Raw genomic sequence first — 25,737 nt, forward strand, 5'->3', positions numbered from 1 at the left:
CTACGGGAAGGCGGGGCGCTAAACCATTTGCAGATAATATACTTGAAAAACGTGGCCAGATTTCAAAATTTGAATATGTTATGTTGGCATTTCGAATATTATCTTGGATATTTAACTCATTCTATATACTTCTTTCCGCGTTCTGAAATGAGGTTGAAATTTTTCTATAATGCGTAATTTTTTTTGCAGAGAAATTGATTTTGTCAATTGTAACGCCCACAAAAATATTATGTTGCCTTGTTTAGAAATGCTGTTTTGCATTTCGTATTAGATTCATGTCTTATTTGAATGAAATTTGGCAACATATTTTTTCGCTATGACATACGGACATGAATTCGTATTTTCTGTGCTGAAATGATGTCACGAAGACGCCGATTGTTTTAACGCGCTACCGTACCTTGTACCCATGTCTTGACATGCATAATAATCTAATTTTCATGAATTTCATTTTTCCATGCTAATATAAAATATATCTAATTATCTTCACAATGATGACATTCGGCACAACTGAATTGGAACTACAATGTGCGACTGCGAACTAGCTACAATTTTTTTGTAAGTTAGTTAGCGCCGTGTCAAGCTATGCAATTTTATTCCGATAAGAATAACGGTAACCAACTAATTTTAATTCACTTATATACGGATAAAAAATACCACAGGATCATGGCAAAAGTTGATTGATATTACCGGCTCGGCGGTGTGGCGCATACTGGTAGTGCTAAGCGTTAGGAATACCGGTACCGGTACGCTCGCCACCGCATCTCTGATTGCCCTTCGTGGGTTCAAATCCCATGCGGGGATGATCATGTGCGAGAGGATTGCTGGACTCCTCGGCGCCATAAGGTGGTTCACGTACCGTAACCGCTGGTCAGTTACGGCTTCCTCCACCATCAAGTCCATGCTTCCGAAAAACAAATAACTGGCTAACTAATCCCATACCCGACCTGGACTGGTACCGGTAACCGAACGAAAGGCCATGGTTCGCCATACTGCCATATGATTAAGTCGTCTTATTGACTTTCCTCTCCCCTGAGATAAATATGTAAATCCTATCCTAACCGTATACCGGTAAAGTGCGGTGGGTCTCGTGTAGTTTTGTAGGCCCACCAAAGTATGCAGATAGCCTAGGCCTAGTCGTCCAAAGCGCGCAGCCAATCACCCAAAATCGAGCAAGCTATTTCTCTTGTTTTCTCGTCGCAACGATCCGATACACTTTGGCAAGCTCAGTGACGTGATTGTGGCGCCGTAGTGACATAATTTTCGGATGACGTAGTCTGGTTGGGGTTAGGAATAACATACTGACATATGCAAAATTCGTTATGCTACAGTGCTACGCCCACTGGAAGTACTTGTGGTACTAAACTATACTAGACCTTACCTACTAGACTAGGTTTAATTGTAGAGTCGTTCTTCATAGAACATTATCGTACATTTTACCACAGTCGTTTTGATTTTCATGATATTCATAGCCGCACGATTTCCATCGCACAATGCCACACTATTGAGCTATTGGACGAGTAGCGTACTCATGGATTGTTTTGTTTAATTGTTAGTCTTATTATTGGTATGCTTTCCTTATTTTTGTTGTCATGAAAAAAATCGCTTTTCTATTCAACTAATTGACCAATTGCTTAATTGCTTTAAAATTTTCTGTGGTTCAAGATTGTTGTTATTGCTAAAAGGCTATTACCCTTTTTCTCTCTCCAAAATTTCTGAGGGGTTCATGGGATTTGTTTTAACTTTTTTAAAGTTTTGTGTGATGGCTCCATCGAAAGAAAAAATTACGCACCGTCTGACCGTGGTGTGGCGATCTGGTGGTCATCCTAATTTAGGCCTCGCTTCCAAAAAGTTAGCCGAGCAAGATATCAGCTGATTTTTTTCACAACAAAAATGCACGATCTTAATAAAATGCTTTTGACTCATCCGGTGACAGAATATGTTTGATATTTATGATGTCCCAATCAGAAAATAACTTTGATCCAGCGTAAAGTGCGACTGTAGTGATCTGATGAAAACTGGTGTGTGGCAATAACAGGGTAAACTTTCGTTATGTGTCAGCGACAAATATCACTGTATGAAGATACTGTATTTACAACTTTGAAGCAAATTAATCCTCTCTTTTGCAGAATAATAATTAACGCTGACTATCAAAAGTACTAGTACCATTTTAACAATTTCCATATCAAGCAACTGTTTGAATTCCCCAAGTTGTCAAAATGCCACTTCTTGATCATAAGTTTTCATGCATACCAGAAGATAAACGAATCGTGACCGATTCTTTTCTTAATAGCTGTGATAAGATTGTGGAGTTTTTTGAGGTCATGGGCAAAGTTTTCACCCCTGTCAAAAGTGATGTAAGTGGAAATGTTGCAAAGATTCGTAAACGATTTGAGGAAAATCCGAAGAAATTTAGAACTCTGAATGATCTCATCGATACAGAGTTGGCTGAGACTGACAAAGCTCTGAAAGTCAAAAATCAGGGTATTGCCACCAATGCATTGATGTGGCTAAGACGTGGATTGCAGTTCATATCTCTCTTCTTTTCTCACCTATTGAAGGAAGATTATGTGACCAAGGATAATTCGAAAAGAATTTTGAAAAATTGTGCGGTAATGGCATATGAAGGATCATTGAAAAAATACCATGGAATGCTTATCGGCGGAGTATTCAAATTGGCAATGAGGGCTTCACCTTATCGCGAAGTATTCCTATCACAAATTGCTGGTTGTGAGACAGTTGATGAATTTGATGATAAGAAAGAAGAAGAAACAATTCAAGCTATCAAAGACTTCGGTATAAATTTTGACCTGACTATTGATGTCATACAGGAATTGTTCAAGGAGAAAAATGTAGAAAATGATTATACAGTGTAAATGTAAATACTTTCAGATAGCCAATTCTGTAATTGGAGTTAATTGAAAATTATAGTTGTAATTATATATATAACTAAATTGGCTTCATTTTCACTTACAAAAAATAGCACTTTGTGTACCATAAATACAGACAAATTATAATTTCTGAATTATTGAATGCTATTTATCCTGAAAAGGGGAGAAATGAATTTAATATAAGTTGTTCAATTTCTATACCAATATTACTTTATAGTGCATCAAAAAATTAAGAAGCAATTTTTTCTCATTCTAGTTTTATAATTTGCTTAGTTATCATCTGCTTATAAATTGTGTTTTGCAGTGTTTTTGTTTTAGGCAAATGTCATTGTCGACTCATTTCATTCAAGAAAAGTAACGCGATTAGAAGTAACGGAATTAATATTTGTGAATATATACATACGTAATAATAATTATTACTGTAAGTTGAACTTTTCTCCCAACCATGGTAATTTAAGCACACATGTTGTAGGTCGCACTTAAGAAATGAATTTGTTTTATTGTGATTCGGATTAGATATGTTTTTTGAAGTGCCTTTATGTGAATTTAAAAAATGTCTTGTTTGGGTATCATTAAACTTGCTATATTAATCGTACTTCTAGAATTTTTGTAGCCTCTTGTCTGCTATAATCATTTTATGTTATCGTATATCAAACTCAAGCTTGCCTAGATCAATTATTTAAGCGTTAAAAAAAATGCTTCTTCTTATTAACAATAATTGGGTGGGTGAATATACCCAAGAAATGATTAAATCTCGTGTTAACAATTGAATTAAAATATACATGCTATTATTGTGCCATATTTGATGTAGGTATATATAAAGCATATTTGATGCCTTTTGTGTTGTTCGATTTTCTGTGAGACTTAAAAGTACATTGATACAAAAATTTTCAGACAACTTAATTGTGCACACTAATGAATTTAATTATTTATGCCTATTTATTCTTTAGGAACTGAAAATTTCTTTGTTTTGTGCCAAGATGGAAGTTATTTGTTGCTTACCTATTATTGTGTGCCAACTACCGTAACTTTGCTTGAGATGAAGGCCATAAAATGTACCAAGTCCCTTTGCCATTCAATATCTATGACTATGAGGTTTAGTTAATAAGTAACTTACCAGGCAATTGAGTTATCGGTGCTAGTTGTGTAAACACAGCTTCTATTTGCTGTCTAGCTAGATTTTATGCCTTGCAATCTAACTTACTATTATGTAGCATCATTATGTTACTTGCTCTTATCGTAAAACTGACACAATTTTGCTGTAATGTGAGTGTATATTAGTACCATGACTTTATGTTTGTAAGAAATTCTGGTTGGCAGAATAATCCTGTACTTGCAATGTAATTGTCATTCTGTCTGTATTGCATTGCTATATCGTAATAGCTGAATGCTTTTTCATGACGTTGTGGTGCTGTACTAATCTGCTTTATATCATGTTACATTCCCAAGAAGCAACTCTGTCAAGTTGTCTAAATCATGTTTATGATATTGTACAAATAATAATTAAAAATAATTTTGTTCATGTAATGTAATGATAGAAAATTCAATCCTAAAAATCAAAAGTTACTTTGGATGTCATAACATTTGAAGATGGAATCTAAAGCACATATGATTGCTAAGTTGGCCCCAACTTCATTTTTCAAACGGATGCCTAAAAGGAAGCCATATCAAGGAAAGGTGGGTTGGGTAGCATATGGAAAAGATTTTCATGTGTCAATAATTCAAAAATATAGGCTAGAATATTTCATTTCAACAAGATTTAAAGCTGTGAATTTGCCAGTGGAAATCAGTGGTATTACATTCTCATATGCTGAGCATCATGTACCATCTAGTACAGTGGTTCTGCTACAAATAACAGATAGTAAGGCGAAGAAAGTATGTTTCATTCAAAAAATACATTGAAAATACGTGGATAGAACGCAAATAATGAAAGGTTTTGACTGGACCACTTGGCCATAGATGTACCAGCGTTGCCCGTCATCGTGCCTTTTTCAAATATTGCGTTATTAGGAATTCAAGATCTTTTACTCAAATAAAATTATGCAAGTGTGGTGAACAGTGTTAACCAGTGTTAACTCTAAGCAAATTATGAGTGCGAAAGTGCTTCGCAGTCGAAAAAAAAAGTGCGAAAGTGCTTTTGGCGATTTTAACAAGTTAGGTGCCCTAGCCTTTCATATAACCCATTTAAAATGGCATAGATACTTAAAAAAGCGCTCATCCGGTTAATATTATGAATTAAAGAGAAGCCTTTTCGATAACCCGAGTTCCCTTTAAGCGAATTGTTTAATTAAAACAAGCGAATTCATGGGCAACGAAATGACATCTGCTAACACCTGCCGGGGACAAAACTTTCATGCAATGTATCACGGTGTCAGTCGCTTACTCACGTAAACAGCAAAGACTTTCACATTTGTTACTCCTTCCATCTAACAGACACGAGGCAGGCTGGAAACCATATTAGTTACAGGGTGGATCGTTTGTACAAATCCCGTGCAAAATACCCCCCCCCCCAAATATAAATAGTAATCAACTAATTAGGGTTAGGTGCGCGGGAAATTAAACTTTTCGATTTATCCCTAAACCTAATCTGATTTTGAACCACTTTGAAAGTCGCCACCCGCTGTTTAGACAAGTTAACCTACCTTCCCTCCGAAATATTACACAGGATACTCCCCTGTTTTAGGAGATAGGTTGACCTACTTTCCTTTCAAACCTTTTTCTCCGAAATATTACACAAGATCACTTTGAAAATCCTCCCGTTTCGTGAGCTAGCGTGACCTAATTTCTCATTTACATTTATATTATACTATTTCAGAGCTTACCCAAAGATAAGTAATTTTTAAATGTCGACATGCCTTGGTTTGTGTGCGAGTTAGTTTAAATCGGGCAGAAAATTTAATATTTTGGCAAAATGTCATGTACTTTCAGCATTGATAAATAGCACTCTTTGTAATGCTGCTGACCTAGTATCAAATATTCGCATCACAACGCCACTTGCGAGGTTTCCATATATTTCAATTACACTAATAGGAACGATGACACCAAAGAGTTTTCTTTTGCGAAGGTACACTGAATATAACGAGGGTGATTCTTGAGAAAAACATGAATATAAAAAACAAACGAATGATATGGTAGTGGATCCCAAATAATTTTGAGAGTGTCTCGAAATACCAATCCATTTGATAAATAATTTTCATTCGACCACATGAACGCTGATATCCTGAAAATTAATGTTGAAAGAGAAGTACGCATTCTCAATATCGGACATCCAGTGCGATATTCAATCGTTCATATGCACAAATCTCACATTAATAGTAATTGCTACCCAAGTTTGTAAAGTTTAGAAACCAACAAACAGAAAATAACTTATCCTAAAACACAATTAAAATTCAGTCGGCAATAAATTCGTCGCCAAGACGATGCCATACAAAACAAAAAAGATTTGGTCGCGAGAGTTACGTGAGATGACTGCCGTTGTTTTTTAAGCAGAATGTAAAAAAATTTATAATTAATAAACGGGAGTTACGACGCCCTTTACACATCGTGTGTAATAAACTTCCCTGGTAAGTACTATTATTATTGTACTTATACACCTGCTGGAGTATTTCGGACAATTTCGAATTTAAATAAATGAAAACCCGACATGCAATAAAGACGCAAAAGTAAAATGAACATTTATTGAAAAAGTTAATATTTAAGAAAGACAACATGATCGTACAATTCCGCCAAAACGTCGATGTTCGCAAGTGAGATGATAAATAAATACTTCCCTGTATTCGATCAATTAACTTTAGCGTATCGTTGTTCTGCCAACAAACAGCCGGGTGCAAAATATTTCCGTCCTGTGATATGCTCACAAATATTCTCGATATTAATATCATACCCTCGCGTATGTACTTTCTATTAGCTCTTTAGTGATCCCTTCCATCCTTGGCCAAGTCATGTTTCGAATATGTGAACATTTTATTCCACCATACGTGGCCGGCGGGATGTTAAAATTGTAAACAAGAGAGAGGTAAAATCAATTGCGAATTTCGTTATAACGGTTCGTTTACGAATTGTTGCGCCTGTTATCGTCGAAAATGATTACATTTGTTGTATTTTGAGGCATTTAAGCAGTAATAATTAGGGCATGACATCATCAAAATCGTCAAGTGAGATCTTGAAATTGCAAATTCCGTAAATAAAATTGTGAATTATTCGGTAACGAATTCAGCTTTAATGACCGTCGGGGTATTGTTTTGTTGAAAATTATTATTAATGTGAGAGCGCCAAAATCATACAGTTCATACCGATGCGACTGCAATTTATATGGACGCAATTGGTCTGGCGCGTTTATTAATAGTGTAAAATAAATTAAACGAATATCAATTATAACCAAGCCTGTCAGCGTGTTTATTTTCTGTTGGCAGGAATCGTAAAATACCATCTAGAGAAAAATTCACTTCTATTATAACATCTTAATTTTCAGTTATTATCGTTATACAAATAACGTGTGGCAACTTTTTAATTTATCGTCGACCAAAAAACCACCCCACACTCGTCCAAACGTGTGTCGAGCTTGAACGACAGGAACAGATTCATCGACGACCTTAATTAGGGAAAATATGTATTTTATTGGGAATGCAAAATAAATGTAACAAAACGCATTTTTTTGTGATATAACTTTGTATTTTCGGAAACGGGTTGCCGTGAAAGGTAAAATTTGATCTAAATTAATCGCAAAAATGTTTTATTTTAAATGTAACAAAACACATTTTGCGATATAACCTTGTATTTTCGAAAACTGGTGTCCTGAAAAGTAAAATATTATCTGAATTAATCGCAAAAATGTTTTATTATAAATGTAACAAAACACATTTTCGCGATATAACCTGGTATTTTCGGAAACGGGTGTGTGAAAAGTAAAATATGACTAAATTAATAGCAAAAATGTTTTATTTTAAATGTAACAAAACACATTTTTCGCGATACAACTGTATTTTCGGATACCGGGTGTCATGAAGATTAAAATATGATCTGAATTAACCGTAAATAATGTTTCATTCCAAATGTATCAAAACGCATTTTTTGCGATATAACTTTGTATATTTTCGAAAACGGGGCGTCATAGAAAGTATTAATCTAATGTTTTATCTATCGTTTAACGTCTGGTACACATCATTTTCGGGGAGAACTCTAGCCCGCGAAACGTCATTTAATTTAAAATAAAGAAGATTTTTCATGCATTCAAAAACGGAAAATCGCCAGTAAGTCGACAGAGATTCAATCCCCCAGATTCAGTATTCTATATCCCCGTGTCAGAACTTTCTGAAGAATGGAACAAAGAACCTGTCAAACCACCGCGGAAGAAGGGGAGTATTTTTGCACTAATAATTAGGGCGTGACATTATCAAAATCGTCAAGAAACTGGTGAATTTGCAAATTCCATAAATAAAATTGTGAATTGCTCGGTAACATTTTAGCTATAATTATCGCCGGGGTATTGTTTTGTTGAAAACACGTTGAAACTTATTAGTTACAATTAGCGCCTGACCTCTATTAGGCACTCGAGCACTCGAAAAAAAAGCACTCGAGCCCAATCTTTTTAGCATTAAGTCACATACGTAAAATATCCTGTAAAAGAAGTGCTGTTCATTAAAGTCATCTCGTCTTATGACCACGCAGAAATGCCTTTATTGCCGAATCATTCAATCACTATTTTAAATCAACATTCAGGATTGGCACAATTTCAGATTTGCGAAGTTTATCACCATAGAAAAACATGAGAAAGTTAATTATCGTCTTAATAAATATCTGCATCATAATAATATTATCATTCGCATAAAATTGGGACCGGTAAATTCACAAATCTTGATAGGTAATATTAATACAAATGCAAGCCAATACAAATGTTAATTTGAGTCCTCAATGTCTTCAACAGCTGTTGCCGATGTGAGCGAACGGGTAGACCCGAAATATAAAACTTCGATGTCTGCCGACCCGCAAGAACTCATATTTGTAAAAAAAGAGAGGGCGGGAATATAGATTACCAAAACCTGGATATCGCCGCCAAAATGATCGGTGACAAGAACGATTAGCGATTACAACGGAATTAACCAGTGAAAAGGCTTTGTTGTCGATTTTTTATTGTTTCCACCAACTAAAAATATTTTTCTTATTCGGTACTCGTTAAAAATATTCGATTCAAAAAAATATTGAATTTTGCCCACCCGTACTCGCATATCAATGAAAAATAGTTGTGTAAATATCGCAAAATGCCACGTGCTTTCAACATTGTGATTACAATAAAATGGCACTTAATGGTATTTTGTGAATTTGGTGGTGATTTTGCAAATCTGTGACATGCTGCTAAAAGTTCCGTCTGATTTGAAAATAGTGCACTTTGGTCACAATTCATCCAAAGTGACGATAACACTTTACTAACACTTTTATAGTCATTTTGAATTCATCGATATCATTGATAGTCACATGACCACTTTCGTTCAAAGAAACGCACTGCGTAGTATTCCAACAGCTGGTTTCAAAGACGCCGGGAGCGTGGAGCGTTTTTGCGGGAGAAGCGGAATCTGTGTGCTTGTATAATAATCATATTATAAACAAGAATTTTGCCGTTAATGCAAAAGCTTTATCTCCTATGTCTGCATCTCATAGGTTAGAATTCTGGTAAATATCGTTATGATATGCAGAATTGAGTTACAAAAGTACTAGTATGTTACTTTTTGTCAACTTGATACTCGAAAATATTTGTTAACTTTGAATTTTTATTCCATTCAAAATGGGAAAAAAAGTGCTATTTCTCTTCAAAATCGGAAAAAAGTGCTATTTCGCGGTCCCTAGAAAAAGTTGCGAAAGTGCTTCGCAATTTTCGCAAAAAAGTGCGCTAATAGTGAACACTGGTGTTAACTCTAAGCAAATTATGAGTGCGAAAGTGCTTCGCAGTCCAAAAAAAAAGTGCGAAAGTGCTTTTGCCGATTTTAACAAGTTAGGTGCCCTAGCCTTTCATATAAACCATTTAAAACAGCATAGATACTCGAAAAAGCGCTCCTCCGGTTAATATTATGAATTAAAGAGAAGCCTTTCCGTTAACCGAGTTCCCTTTAAGCGAATTCATGTTTCATTAAAACAAGCGAATTCATCGGCAACGAAAGGACATCTGCTAACACCTGCCGCGGACAAAACTTTCATGCAATGTACCACGGTGTCAGTTGCTTACTTGCGTGAACAGCAAAGGCTTTCACATTTGTTACTCCTTCCATCTAACAGACAACGATTGATACATGCAGGCTGGAAACCATATTAGTTACAGGGTGGATCACCCGTGCAAAATAATTCCCCCAAATAATTTTTATTCGACCACATGAACGCTAATATCCTGAAAATTAATGTTGAAAGAGAAGTACGCATTCTCAGATATCGGACATCCAGTCGCGATATTCTATCGTTTATATGCACAAATCGTGTCGGCTCACATTAATAGTAATTGCTACCAAGTTTGTAAAGTTTAGAAACCAACAAACAGAAAATAACTTACGGTATTCTAAAACACAAATAAAATTCAGTCGGCAATAAATTGCGCCAAGACGATGCCATACAAAACGAAAAAGATTTGGTCGCGAGAGTTACGTTAGAGGGCTGCAAAACGACGTTGTTTTTCAAGCAGAATGTAAAACAATCAAATAAAAAAACGGGAGTTACGACGCCCTTAACACATCGTGTGTATTAAACTTCCCTGGTAAGTACTTTGGTAAGTACTATTATTATTGTACTTATACACCTGTTGGAGTATTTCGGAGAGTTTCGAATTTAAAATAAATGAAAACCCGACATACAATAAAGACGCAAAAGTAAAATGAACATTTATTGAAAAAGTTATTATTTAAGAAAGACAACATGATCGTACAATTCCGCCAAAACCTCGATGTTCGCAAGTGAGATGATAAATAAATACTTTCCTGTATTCGATCAATTAACTTTAGCGTATCGTTGTTCTGCCAACAAACAGCGGGGTGCAAAATATTTCCGTCCTGTGATATGCTCACAAATATTCTTGATATTATTATCATACCCTCGCGTATGTACTTTCTATTAGCTCTTTAGTGATCCCTTTCATCCTTGGCCAAGTCATGTTTCGAATATGTGAACATTTTATTCGACCATACATGGCCGGCGGGATGTTAAAATTGTAAACAAGAGAGAGGTAAAATCAATCGCGAATTTCGTTATAACGGCTCGTTTACGAATTGTTGCGCTTGTTATTGTCGAAAATGATTACATTTGTTGTATTTTGAGGCATTTGAGCAGTAATAATTAGGGCATGACATCATCAAAATCGTCAAGTGACAAGAGAGAGGTAAAATCAATCGCGAATTTCGTTATAACGGCTCGTTTACGAATTGTTGCGCTTGTTATTGTCGAAAATGATTACATTTGTTGTATTTTGAGGCATTTAAGCAGTAATAATTAGGGCATGACATCATCAAAATCGTCAAGTGAGATCTTGAAATTGCAAATTCTGTAAATAAAATTGTGAATTACTCGGTAACGAATTCAGCTTTAATGACCGTCGGGGTATTGTTTTGTTGAAAATTATTATTAATGTGAGAGCGCCGAAAAGATACAGTCTATACCGATGCGACTGCAATTTATATGGCCGCACTTGGTGTGGCGCGTTTAATAATAGTGTAAAATAAATTAAACGTATAACAATTATAACCAAGCCTGTCGGCGTGTTTATTTTCTGTGGTCAAGAATCGTAAAATACCATCTTGAGACAAATTCACTTCTATTGCAAAATCTTAATTTTCAGTTATTATCGTTATACAAATAACGTGTGGCAACTTTTTAATTTATCGTCGACCAAAAAACCGCCCCACACTCGCCCAAACGTGTGTCGAGCTTGAACGACAGGAACAATTTCATCGACTTTAATTAGGGAAAATATGTATTTTATTGAGAATGCAAAATAAATGTAACAAAACGCATTTTTTGTGATATAACTTTGTATTTTCGGAAACGGGTTGCCGTGAAGGGTAAAATTTGATCTAAATTAACCGCGTTAAAATCGTCAAGTGAGATCTTGAAATTGCAAATTCCGTGAATAAAATTGTGAATTACTCGGTAACGAATTCAGCTTTAATGACCGTCGGGGTATTGTTTTGTTGAAAATTATTATTAATGTGAGAGCGCCAAAAAGATACAGTCCATACCGATGCGACTGCAATTTATATGGCCGCACTTGGTGTGGCGCGTTTATTAATAGTGTAAAATAAATTAAACGGATATCAATTATAACCAAGCCTGTCGGCGTGTTTATTTTCTGTGGTCAAGAATCGTAAAATACCATCTTGAGACAAATTCACTTCTATTATAAAAACTTAATTTTCAGTTATTATCGTTATACAAATAACGTGTGGCAACTTTTTAATTTATCGTCGACCAAAAAACCGCCCCACACTCGTCCAAACGTGTGTCGAGCTTGAACGACAGGAACAATTTCATCGACGACTTTAATTAGGGAAAATATGTATTTTATTGGGAATGCAAAATAAATGTAACAAAACGCATTTTTTGTGATATAACTTTGTATTTTCGGAAAGGGGTTGCCGTGAAAGGTAAAATTTGATCTAAATTAACCGTAAAAATGTTTTATTTTAAATGTAACAAAACACATTTTGCGATATAACCTTGTATTTTCGAAAACGAGTGTCCTGAAAAGTAAAATATGATCTAAATTAATCGCAAAAATGTTTTATTTTAAATGTTACAAAACACATTTTCGCGATATAACCTTGTATTTTCGAAAACGAGTGTCCTGAAAAGTAAAATATGATCTAAATTAATCGCAAAAATGTTTTATTTTAAATGTTACAAAACACATTTTCGCGATATAACCTTGTATATTCGGAAACGGATGTCGTGAAAAGTAAAATATGATCTAAATTAATCGCCAAAATGTTTCATTTTAAATGTAACAAAACACATTTTTCGCGATACAACTGTATTTTCGGATACCGGGTGTCATGGAGAGTAAAATATGATCTGAATTAACCGTAAATAATGTTTCATTCCAAATGTATCGCATGGTTGCAAAACGCATTTTTTGCGATATAACTTTGTATTTTCGAAAACGGGGCGTCGTTATTAATATAATGTTTTATCTATCGTCTGACTAACGTCTGGTACACATCATATTCGGGGAGAACTCTAGCCCGCGAAACGTCATTTAATTTAAAATAGAGAATGTTTCACCCATTCCAAAACGGAAAATCGCCAGTAAGTCGACAGGGATTCAACCCTCCGGATTCAGTATTCTATATCCCCGTGTCAGAACTTTCTGAAGAATGGAACAAAGAACCCGTCAAACCGCCGCGGAAGAAGGGGAGTATTTTTTGCACGAATAATTAGGGCGTGACATTATCAAAATCGTCAAGAAACTGGTGAATTTGCAAATTCCATAAATAAAATTGTGAATTGCTGGGAAACATTTTAGCTATAATTATCGCCGGGGTATTGTTTTGTTGAAAACACGTTGAAACTTGAGGGAATCAGTTACAATTAGCGCCTGACCTCTATTAGGCACTCGAGCACTCGAAAAAAAAGCACTCGAGCCCAATCTTTTTAGCATTAAGTCGCATACGTAAAATATCCTGTAAAAGAAGTGCTGTTCATTAACGTCATCTCGTCTTATGACCACGCAGAAATGCCTTTATTGCCGAATTATTCAATCACTATTTTAAATCAACATTCAGGATTGGCACAATTTCGGATTTGCGAACCTTATCCCCATAGAAAAACATGAGAAAGTTAATTATCGTCTTAATAAATATCTGCATCACGGTATCGACAATAATATTACCATTTGCATAAAATTGGGACGGTAAATATACAAATCTTGATAGGTTTTAAAGCAAACGCAAATGTTAATTTGAGTCCTCAATGTCTTCAACAGCTGTTGCCGATGCGAACCAACGGGTAAACCCGAAATATAAAACTTCGATGTCCGCCGACCCGCAAGAATTCATATTTGTAAAAAAGAGAGGGCGGGAATATAGATTACCAAAACCTGGATATCGCTGCCAAAACGATCGGTGACAAGAACAATTAGCGATTACAACGGTATTAACCAGTAAAAAGGCTTTGTTGCAGATTTTTTACCGACCTTCCAAAAATATTTGTTATTCGGTACTCGGTTAAAAATATTCGATTCAAAAAAGTATTAAATTTTGCCCACCCGTACTCGTATATCAATGAGAAATAGTTGTGTAAATATCGCAAAATTCCGGAAAATGCCCTGTGCTTTCAACATTGTGATTACAATAAAATGGCACTTAATGGTATTTTGTGAATTTGGTGATTTTGCAAATCTGTGACATGCAGCTAAAAGTTTCGTCTGATTTGAAAATCGTGCACTTTGGTCACAATTCATCCAAAGTGACTATAACACTTTACTAACACTTTTATAGTCATTTTGAATTCATCGATATCATTGATAGTCACATGACCACTCTCGTTCAAAGAAACGCACTGTGTAGTATTCCAACATCTGGTTTCAAAGACGCCGAAAGCGTTTATGCGGGAGAAGCGGAATCCGTGTGCTTGTATAATAATCATATTATAAACAAGAATTTTGCCGTTAATGCATAAGCTTTATCTCCTATGTCTGCATCTCATAGGTTAGAATTCTGGTAAATATCGCTATGATATGCAGAATTGAGTTACAAAAGTACTAGTATGTTACTTATTTGTCAACTTAATACTCGAAAATATTTGTTAACTTTGAATTTTTATTCCATTCAAAATCGGAAAAAAGTGCTATTTCTCTTCAAAATCGGAAAAAAGTGCTATTTCGCAGTCCCTAAAAAAAGTTGCGAAAGTGCTTCGCAATTTTTGCAAAATAGTGCGCTAATAGTGAACACTGGTGGTGAATTATTATTTTGTTAAAGCTAACATAAAAAAGTTTGTTTATTTTAGATAAAAGCTGTAATACTTGATTGGAGTGGGACAACTGCTGATGCTCACGTTTTAGGTCCAGCAGTCGTGTTTGCCAAAGTTTTCGAAAAACATGGCGTGCCGATCTCAATGACTGAAGCAAGGACCCCCATGGGTATCCGGTGAGAAAATATATTAATTTTGTGCGGATTAATTTGGGGCATATTTACATTGGTTCATATGGGCTTTATTGTATTTTGTAAGTGTTATGGATTTAAATGAAAACTCAGAAAATGTGGAAATATATAATCCCTCGAATGTTCAAGGAACAGTACAAGGGTGGGAAGTTATTGAAATATGGAGATGAGGTTGCACATTAAATCATTCAAGAATTCTAATATGCACTATTATTATATGCACCACCAGAGTTTTCAATTCATTAAAATCGGCCCATCGACGAATCTTGGGACCATGTATCAAAATTCTAGGTTTTACAGATAAAAATGTTTGTTTTGGCATTTTAGAAAAGATCTTCATATTGGGCAGATCTTGGAGAATCCAGATGTTCAAAAGCGGTGGGAAAAGGTCAAAGGGCATAAGCCTGATCCTGAAATTGCAGGAAGTGATGTACAGACTCTGTACAAGGTATTACTTGTTGTTTTGATTGTATTTTTTTTATTTTATTTCTGGTGTCTATTTGAGCTGAGAGCTTGTGTTTAAATGAACACTCCTTAAATGTAGAAAATACGAACTTGATGATGAATAATCACAAATACGATTTTACAAGTTTATATATTCAAACCTTATATGGATAGAAAAGAGATGGGCAAACTGCTTTCTGTCAAAGCATTTCATAGATCCCCCCGCTGCGGAAAGAGCGGGGGGATCTTGTTTTAATAACTACATACAAAATTTTGATTTATTCTCAAACATAATATAAAATATCTGAACTATGAATTGTTAAAATAATGTTGATGTATTTTTCTTCTCCGGATCCTCAATAATTACAAGAATTACAATAATCACAATAATTATTTGATGAATATTAACTGGTAATGAGTTACTTTGATTTGTCAAATAAATTTGTGTTAGTTGATGCTGTTACTCCATTAAATTAAAAATCTTTAATTTGGGTTTTTTCTACAATCTACATATCAAATTTTAAAGGTAACTCACTATATGATTTTGTGTTTTAAAAAAAATTAAATACATTTCTCAATGCAATCCTTTGAATGTGAAATCGTTGAATGTGTCTCTTGCAAAAAAACATTGCCCACCTCTGGGCTGTTATGCCTACTTGACATTTAGTAAGTTATTAAAAACTTTTTCATCCACCCGTGAAAATTTTGCATACTTTGCATACAGATCAGATGTACTTTTTAAAATCAACTCCGATTAATTTTTCATTTGTTCTCATTAAAGCCCATAAGGACTCTTGCTTTGTGCAGTCACGCATAAAAACTAATTTCCTCAGGATTTTGTTCCAATGCAATTACAATGTCTGAGTGAATATGGGCGTCTTATACCTGGAACTGCTGAAGCGTTAAATTATCTGAAATCGCAACTACAAGTTAAAATAGGATCAACTACAGGATTCACCAAGGTTTGTATTAATTTTTATGTTGTGTGCACTATGGATGGTAGCAGTCTCATAGAAAACAGTATATGGTTCCATAACTTTCGCACCCATGTTCAATTGCATCAGTGAGCATCAGTGTAATAACCAGCATGTATTAATAAACATAAAGCACAATGGAGGGGATATTGTAGGATTTTATTTATTTTCAATAGTGCAAATATCCATTAGAGCAAATGTCAGCGAGTGCAAATATTCTTGAGCACAAATGGGCCATAGGTTAAGTCAGCGGTTCCTAAACTTTTGATCTTTAATGTAGACATGTAGGCTTAAACAATGAAGGCAGTTTCTCTTCTTCCTCATGTCTGTCTGATTTTCATTTGGAAGAAAATCACTCTTGTTCGGTAAATGCAATTCAGCAGATAAAGAAGCTCGCAAATTAGTGTATAGCTCTATTGTTACATAACAATAGAGGCAGACACTACGTAACAGAAAGTAAACGACATAGAAAAGGAATTTATTGATTCATATACACCGCATTTAAAATATCAAAAGATGATAAAACATTTATAATATACACCATATGTAAAATATTCAATCATATATTAGGTATGTTTAACATACTCTGTTAATTTTCGGGGCGCTTTTTGACAATTTTTGGAACCACTGGGTTAAATAATCAGGAGTGTAATATTTTTCAATGAAAATCTGAATAAAAATACTTTTATCTTAGGCAATGGTTGATATTCTACTTAGAGAAGCTGCCAAGCAAGGCTACATTCCTGATAGTTCTATCGGTGGCGATGAAGTACCTAACAACATGGGTTTCAGACCTGCGCCATTTATGCTTTATCAGAATCTATTGAACCTGGGAGTTTGGCCTATTGAATCTGTCGTTAAGGTAAGAATGGAAATTTTTATTTCTTTGTCCCAACAACAATTTTTTTTTGAAAATAAGCTCTCTTTGTGTGCCAGTTACCCTATGCGGGCTCAGTTTTTGAGTACAAGAGCTGCATGCAGCAAGTCAGAAATATGTGAGAGCCACATAATTATAATTTTTAGAATACCGTGAACAAAAAATAAATTTACACAAAACAATAAAACTAACAATAAATAAATATAAAGCACATATCGCACTTAATCGCAACCAAGTTGCAGTACCGTCAACGCAGCCACAAACATTTGACCATTGTGACGTCAGATTTGTCGCTTGACTTCTCTACCACTCAATAAATTGAAAAAAAAAAACTGTTACACTACAGTTTTCTCTTAGGTAAACTTGGATAATAATTAATATTAGCGAGAAGAGCCGCATAAAAACTCTTGCGGTTTGCCTATCGTCGCCCTATGCCATGTCAAAATGAACAATGTGTGTTGCACGTCATTCAAAGTAGGTTCAAATTATTAACAATAACGATCTTAACAGGTTGATGATACCATTACTGGTATAGATGAAGGCCTGAATGCCGGATGTTGGACTGTTGGAGTTGCTGCTTATTCCAATTATACTAATGTAGACAGTCATGAACAATGGGACAATATGACGGAAAAAGAAAAGGAGCAAAGAAGACAGATGTCAAGGTTTGCTTTACCTAATTTTAATCAGTTATTTGATACATGTTTTGTTACTCTTTGAAATTTTGTGATGTGAAGAGGAATTATTGAATCCAACTTCATCAGTATTAGGTAAATATATTAAGTCTTAGGCACGTCATTGGCTATGGTTTGCGATGTGGCCGTTTGGGAGGCATAATTTTTCAAATAGTTTTCAGTGTGCAATGGATTGGGAAAACTTGCGAAACCACTTGTGACAATTAGCAGTAAAGTGGTATGCGTGCACAAGCGCTTGGCGCAAAAGTTCCTGAATACTTTTGGGCACGGTTTTGTGTGGTGTCCTAATAGATCAGCAGACCACTCCTATTTGATAACTTGGTCTTAATGATTTCAACCTTTTGTTGATTTGAGATGTTTGACGACCATAGTAAATGAGTAACCTGCACCGCAGCTGAGGACTAGCGGCATTATTTTGTATTTCGAATGTTATGTATTAGATTTATGTTACGCGTTTCATGTTGAAGCAGCTAATGTAGTTGCAAACATACATTCAATTTCTGAAAGAGGGAACCTGTTGTTAGTGAGCTCCTGTTCTGAAAATTGGGAATCCCATCCCTGAATAAGACAAAGACAATACATAACATTTCATTATTGTGAACCAATTTTCGATGAGTTTTTGATAAAGTATGGTGTTTGATTTGTAATAGAGAGAAATTGATGACAAGTGGAGCACATTATGTTGTAGACAGTATTGCTCAGCTTCCTCTTGTGGTTGAGGAAATTAACGAACGTTTGAAGACTGGTGAGCAACCATAAGATGAATATCGCTTAGACAACTAGATTACTTCATCTGGTGATCCAACATGCTTTGATGTTATTATTATCTTCAATTTAATTTTAATCAAGGTAATTTTACCCTAATTTGTGATTTGCTTATAGTACATCTCTACCTATGCATTTTTTGAGATTACTTTTCCTAATAAATTGTATGTTAAATGCATTCGACATTATTTTTGTCTTGCTGCTTATAATTACTGTACCTCAAGTATACCTCTGTACTGATTTTTGCAATAAAATTCCTTTCAATTAGAATTCTTTTATAGTACTTTTTATGTCGACTTCTCGCTGACTGACCTAGCCGAAAAACGAATTTGAAAAATAGGTGGATTCCGCTTTTGATATTTGCAAGATAGTCTGGAAGCACCAAAACATAGAAATTTGCTGGAAGTCGACTGTATACATATTCGAAGCTATATATTAAAACCTTCCAACTGGACTTATATGAATGGATACTTTTCAATTAAATTATTTCGAGCTATCCACCACAAAAGTTTTATGAGAAATATGATATGTGATTTCCTCCAAGTACATCTTGGCAAAAGGATAGGATAGGATTTACATATTTATCCCGGGGGAGAGGAAAGCCGATAAGACGGCTTATCCATATGGCGAACCACGGCCTCTCGTCCGGTTACCATTCCAAGTCGGGTATGGGATTAGTTTTACTGTATTGTTTGTTTTCGGAAGCATGGACTTGGTGGTGGAGGAAGCCGTAACCGACCAGCGGTTACGTGAACCACCCAACGACGGCGAGGAGTCCAGCAATCCTCTCGCACATAACCATCCCTGCATGGGATTCGAACCTGCGAACCCACGCAGAGTAATTAGCGGTGCGGTGGCGAGCGTATTCCTAACGCTTAGCCCGTTGAGCCACACCGCCGCGCCAAAAGTTAGGGACGACATTTTTTTTTTGTTTTGTTATTCAACATGGAGAATGTATGGCAGAAATTAGGCGACTTGAGCGACTACAAAGTTGAATTCACATTCCTCTCATGAAAATTATCACTGGTTGAGTGAAAACATCTGAAAAAAGCTAAAAAGTATTGAAATTTGACAAGCCATTTTAAAAAAAATGTCAGTGTTGGGTTAGCACGTGACTTCGAACAAGAATTTCATAAGAAAAAGTCTACAAGAACAGCTAAATACTTGGATCACTGATGCATATTGAGAAGACATTCTAACTATTGCTTCAACTGATGTTCCGTGTGATGTGGATTTGGAAGCGCTATTGTGAATAAACTGCGCGTACCATAGCGTCACAATAAATGTGATCCCATGTGAGTTTACTCAAAATAAGCTAACGCGCACTCGTTAAATAATACATGAGATTGGTCTTTGAGCGAAGTTCATGTCGACATTTGCAACTATAAATTCAAATACGTAGTTGGGGAATTCAGAATTTGAAGGAAAATATATTGCATCCGTTTTTGACCCATTTGAAGTTGCGAAAGTAATGAACCAGCATTCGTCAAAAACTCAAAGTTGTTGCCAAAGAATTTCAATAGTTAATACTACAATGCGTTGTTCCGCAGACAGCACAGTTGGTCATAATTACAAATGTCTCTCTTTCCCTACAATCGGAGTAAACATTTGAAATGACCTATATCAGGGGTGGCCCATACGTCTCGAGTAGTCGATCGCGTCTGATGTTGAGTAAATATAATAACATATTACAAAAAATTGCCTTTAATTAACCAGTTTCATACAGCGCCTGTTGTGAGTTTTAAAACAGGAAGAATATAGTATCCTACTGTACATGCGCAAAATACGATATATATACACATGCAGTAGTTGGGTATGGACAATTCCGATAGAGCAGCGGTTCCCAAACTATGGGTCGAGACCCACTGATGGGTAGCAAAAGGAATCTTAGTGGGTGAAAAGGTGTAGAAAGTTTTGAATAATTATACTGGGTATTAGGATCGGTGGCGACTCGAATACGTAAATCTTCAAAAAAACAAAAGAAATTAAATTGAATTTAAATTCTAATCTGTGAAAGTTTCCTTTTTACGATCTTCTTTTACGGCTTTTTTACGCATAGCAGCTTCCAGTTTTGTACAATGTACAGCACTTCTTACCGTGTTTCCCCGAAATTTAGACAGGATTTAGATTTATTTTCGTTTGAAGAATAACGCTATGTTTTTTTTGGAAGAGGTCTTTTGGGTTTATTTATCAAAAATAAAATTACATTGTAAAAAACCACGAGATTTTTTAATGAACATTATATATAAACCGACATCTATTGTTTTTATTTGTATGTCCTATACAAAAATCAAGTGACAAATATCATATATACTTGTAATATCACACAATCTTGAATAGTGGTGTGATCTTCACCTTACCTCAGGTCATTGAACCTTTCCTCTCCCGCATATTTTGAATTTATTTCAAGGGTAGGGTTTAATTAAAATCATTTTTAAAATTCAAATTAGGTCTTATTCTCAAGCCAGGTCTTATTTTTGAGGAAACACGGTAGTTTTGCTATGATTAGCCATTGCTGTGTTCTGTGTTATGTCCTAAAAAGTTAAATGGGTCGCCATAATAGTAATATTAGTGGTAATAAATAGTGGGTCCCAACTCTAAAAAGTTTGGGAACCACTGCGATAGAGCATGTTATTATGTGACAACTGCAAGTTTCACTACTGCCAAGTTTTAGAAATGAATGTACTGAATACCATCTGTCTGAACTGGCAAACGATCCCACAACAATTCATGCACTGTACAAAAGTTATTGTCTCACTCAGAATGCCCAATTTTTTCTCGAATTCCAAGCGAGCAAAGAATCGGACTTGAAGAAAATTGTAACTAGGTACTGAAGTTTGAAATGTATTATTTATGGTTTGAGAATATTATTTATTCGCTGTTTAGATAAAACATGGATACTTTGAAGGTTTTTTGAGGAATTGAAAATACTAACGACTAAAAATCAGACAGGCCCTAGATCTGATTTGTATGATATATAATATATACGATCCAAAATAAATGATGAAACATTTACTCCGGGTACAATTACATAATTAACCTAACAAATTGAATGGAGCATAAAAATGCTAATTTTTGTGGCAATTTCATTGCATTCTGGAGTAATAAACGAATTGAATTGAGAATGCGACCGCAGAGCCGAGCTTATTGGCAGCGGTGGAATTTTTGTATGCGTGTGTGCAGTTATCTGCGTATTCAGTATTCATTCATTTTTGTTTATGACATCACTACCGATCTGTCGATCGCGGTCGAAAGCAGGTTGGCCACCCCTGACTTATATGATCAAAATAGTGAGTAGCCTATGATCTTTCCGCTACATTGAAAGCTGTTTCATAAATTTTATGTCTCATTGATATTCCTTTTTATGCTTCGTTTAATGAAGTTATCATTACTTTAGTAATGTTCTCGACTCACAGGAAGGTACTGATACCTAATTAATTAGTTTTGCGCCAATTTACTTTTCTTTGTCCTGGTTTTCAATGTATATTTTAAAACAAAACAGTAGACTACTGCATTGGAGTGATTTTCAAAGAAAGGATCTCCAAAAGTATGTGCACCAAGATGGCGCACAATCTGAACATAATAGTTGTACCAGGGTAGGGTTCAGGTTGTGCGCCATCTTGGTGCACATAATTCGGGAGCCCCCAAAAGAAATGCTCTGATTTTGCATGTATATGCCGTACCCTTCGAATGCGAAGTGAAGGCTTCCATACTCCGAGGTCGGGTAAGTATTTAGTAGGATCAATCTAAACTTTTAACATTGAATAGTTTTAGGTATTCAGTCACAGTCCATATGAAATCAATGATATCGTCAATAAGTTTTGTACGAGGAATTTGAAGGTGGAATTTCTAACATATTTCAAAGTCTTATGTAATAAAATCTCTAAAATCAAGTTTTAGAGCAATAACTGGAATGTGATCTCAACGAGATAATCTAGGTCCTTAGATGAATACAAAGATTCTCTAATTTTAATAGAACTTGTCATTAAGAATTATTACTGATGTGGGTGCAGAAAAGTCAATACAATGTGTAATGTTAACAGATTAAAAACGACAACTTGATTTTTATGTGCGGTATTGACTGAAAAATTCAAGTACCTTGCTGGCACCATGGGCACCTTTCTTTGCTTAGTGTTACTCTGATTTCCATTCTGTTATATTATTTATTTCGTTTACGGCGTGTAATTTTCTACAAGTTCGTTCATTCTCCACTAGCAACCCCCAATTCTCCACTTATCTACCGATTGAAAACTACTGCTGTAAACAAAATTAGTTGAAAAGCTTTGAAGGGGTTGGTGTGAGGATGGCGGTTTTGGGGATGACTATTTTTTGCTGTCGCCGTTTTTGCTAAAGAGTTTAGGCCGGTATATTGTCGAAGAAATGAGGCAAATGGGGGCGTGTTTTGCGTCGGGTCTGGGCACAACGCCAATACTGCAATATTGACGGCACGTTAGCTATGTATCCTCGGGCCTTGCCGGTGGTGGATGACCTCGGTCCTATCCTACATTCGAAATTTCTTTGTAGTCTGGCGCGGCTTGATGGTACGTTTTAATTTTGCTTTTATCTGGTGCATTATGCTTTTCACGGACATATATCCTAACTTTGGCATACACCGTGGGAAGTGCGATCCACGGATTGATGGTTTTTGACCTGTCGTAGCTTTTGATTCTTGCAGTGTATTGCAGCAACGCTTTTTATGATGGAATAAGCCAGTTTGAATTTTAAGGACTTCTTTCACAATACTCGAACGCAAAAATAGGCTGAGACTATAGGAATACTTGTAATCTGTGTACCATTCTAACGTTTTGCGGTACATGAACGCATGTCACGTACATGTTTTTACCTTTGATTTTGTTTACTTTACAAAGTTCCGTGTATCAATTGTACCTTTATGAATATAGATCGATAAAAAAATAAAAAAAATTTTATTTCAAAATCGTATATATATTCAATGTCCACCAACAAGTGCGTAGTTGATGCTGTTTTTCTTTATATATATATCTCGAAGTAGAATTTGCACATTGAACACTGAAAATTTGTCACATAAATGACATTTAATAACGGAATCGGGTTTTACTAAAATACTTCCATATGTCCTAACTACGCTGCATATCTCTTGCAGCAGAGCGATCATGGAGCTATCTTGATTCGTGAATAATTTTGAGCGATATCGGGATAAAATCACGCAAAATTGCTTTGTAACCATTGTGACGCAACAAGCTAAAATTATAAATTATTACGCGAAACGTCACGATTAATTTTACCCGGTTAACGGTTAAAGTGTTTCCCTGAAATTCCCGGCCCTAGTATACACACGATTCACCACAAAAATCTTGTGAATTAGCAGTAAAAATATAGATATCTAAACTAACCATGGTCGCAGGCTCGCAGCATGTATACAAGAACTCGATGCTACTTTGCAATTTGTTCTTTACGCGCATATAATGACCTTTGAAAATATTTTTCGTTTATGAACTTGAATTGACGACAACTACAATATGAAATAACAACAAAGCAGTGTCTTCAATATATGACCCACCATCATCTTTTAAATAATAAAATTCAATCAATCGTTTATTTGTCATCGCAAAAAACAAGTGTATATATATATATAGAAAACGGATAAAACAAATAAATATATATAAGTTAGTGGCAGGAGTCGCGAGGGTTCTAGAAGGGTCTTCAAGCAGTGACACCTGCAACGCTGATGCAGGTTAGCATAAAAAAAGTAACTAAATGAGGAACAGCTACTGAATACCAGTAGTTACAACAGTAAACATGTTTAAGACTATTTTAAAATTATGTTACTATTTCGGAAAAATTCACTCAGAAACCAAAAATGGTAGAAAAGAATTCATTAAAAAAGATTCGTCTTCCCGGTATAACTTCTTGATTTTGACGCAGTTAATAAATATAGAAACGATGTGTGATATAATTCATTAAAATGTAGCTTTTGCTCACTTAAATTTGCCTTGTTTACTTGTTATCTTTATCTACAGTATCTACACGAAAACTTTACATAGGTTGATGAAGCAGAGCAAAAAGACACTGAAGTTTATGTATGCACGATTAGCAACGTGGGACAGTTACTTGAACCATGAGCGTGTAACGCCCGCTTACTGGGGCGTATGGAACACTTGCGCACAACTTTAATGACATCATTTATTATGTTGTAGAAAAAAAATGTCGTCCTTAAAGTGTACGTTGTTTATAGTGAAGATCGAATTTTTCAACTGTATTAATTTTATCTACGTTCTCACTGCATAGAACTCGCCAATAAATAAGAGGTTAGGTAGCAAATGCGACGGGCAACAATAAAAAAACATAGCTTAAGGCGGTTTTATACTGGGTCCGTAAGCGGAACGCAAATCTTCCTAATCCATTGGTTTAAAGTTTAAACAAAGGAATAGTGAATCCAAAAAGTAGAAAAGCGACTTGCCGTATAGCCAAGCATGACCAGTTTACGAACGTAACTATTTAAAGACGTAAAATTAAAGACGTGTTCCGATCTATAAAACGCGTTTATCGTAGAATTTCAGTAGCTAATGAAAAAGACAAAAGTGCGCGTTTAAACACCGGCATTGATGTCGCGTGCGAATGTTTTGTATTATCCAATTGAAATGTTTACATTGGAAAATGTTAGTCAGAAGATTCACTTTATAGCAACCTTTTTGCAAGCGATAGGTACAAATAGCTGGTCGCATTCGGGGTTATTGAAATCACTCTTTATCGACCCCTTGATTTCTATAAATTCTCTCTATGTTCTCGTGACCATTGATAATTGTATCTGTCTATTATGTAGGTATCCATTGATTTAATATTCATATTGTATGCGATAAATAGAGTACAGTTTTCAGGGATAATCAGAAGAATATGGACCACCGCAATTTGTATCAGAGGATATTTTGACTAGCAGCCATATTGATAGTTGAGGTTGTGAAAAATGAAATATTGCATATATGCATA

The 25,737-nt window shown here is 35.3% G+C and overlaps 2 protein-coding genes across 2 annotated transcripts; both read left to right on the forward strand.

The window, feature by feature from the left end:
• Positions 1 to 1,867: 1,867 nt before the first annotated feature.
• On the forward strand, positions 1,868 to 4,430 carry LOC120343622 (glycolipid transfer protein A-like). Its single transcript, XM_039412804.2, has one exon. The coding sequence runs from the start codon at positions 2,217 to 2,219 to the stop codon at positions 2,871 to 2,873; it is 657 nt and encodes a 218-aa protein (XP_039268738.1). The 5' UTR covers positions 1,868 to 2,216; the 3' UTR covers positions 2,874 to 4,430.
• LOC120343606 (phosphonoacetaldehyde hydrolase-like) lies at positions 4,425 to 19,053 on the forward strand. Its single transcript, XM_039412803.2, has 7 exons — positions 4,425 to 4,565; positions 14,862 to 15,001; positions 15,344 to 15,464; positions 16,294 to 16,422; positions 17,129 to 17,296; positions 17,822 to 17,976; positions 18,657 to 19,053. The coding sequence occupies exons 1-7, from the start codon at positions 4,479 to 4,481 to the stop codon at positions 18,763 to 18,765; spliced, it is 909 nt and encodes a 302-aa protein (XP_039268737.1). The 5' UTR covers positions 4,425 to 4,478; the 3' UTR covers positions 18,766 to 19,053.
• The last annotated feature ends 6,684 nt before the right edge of the window (positions 19,054 to 25,737 follow it).

This window comes from Styela clava, chromosome 1, assembly GCF_964204865.1.
Source record: "Styela clava chromosome 1, kaStyClav1.hap1.2, whole genome shotgun sequence".
Lineage (NCBI taxonomy): Eukaryota > Metazoa > Chordata > Ascidiacea > Stolidobranchia > Styelidae > Styela > Styela clava.

Coding starts and splice junctions, on each gene's coding strand:
- LOC120343622 (XM_039412804.2), top strand. CDS start 2,217: ATGCCACTTCTTGATCATAAGTTTTCATGCATACCAGAAGATAAACGA.
- LOC120343606 (XM_039412803.2), top strand. CDS start 4,479: ATGGAATCTAAAGCACATATGATTGCTAAGTTGGCCCCAACTTCATTT. Junction 16,423..17,128: donor CAACTACAGGATTCACCAAG/GTTTGTATTAAT, acceptor CTTTTATCTTAG/GCAATGGTTGATATTCTACT. Junction 17,977..18,656: donor CAAAGAAGACAGATGTCAAG/GTTTGCTTTACC, acceptor GATTTGTAATAG/AGAGAAATTGATGACAAGTG.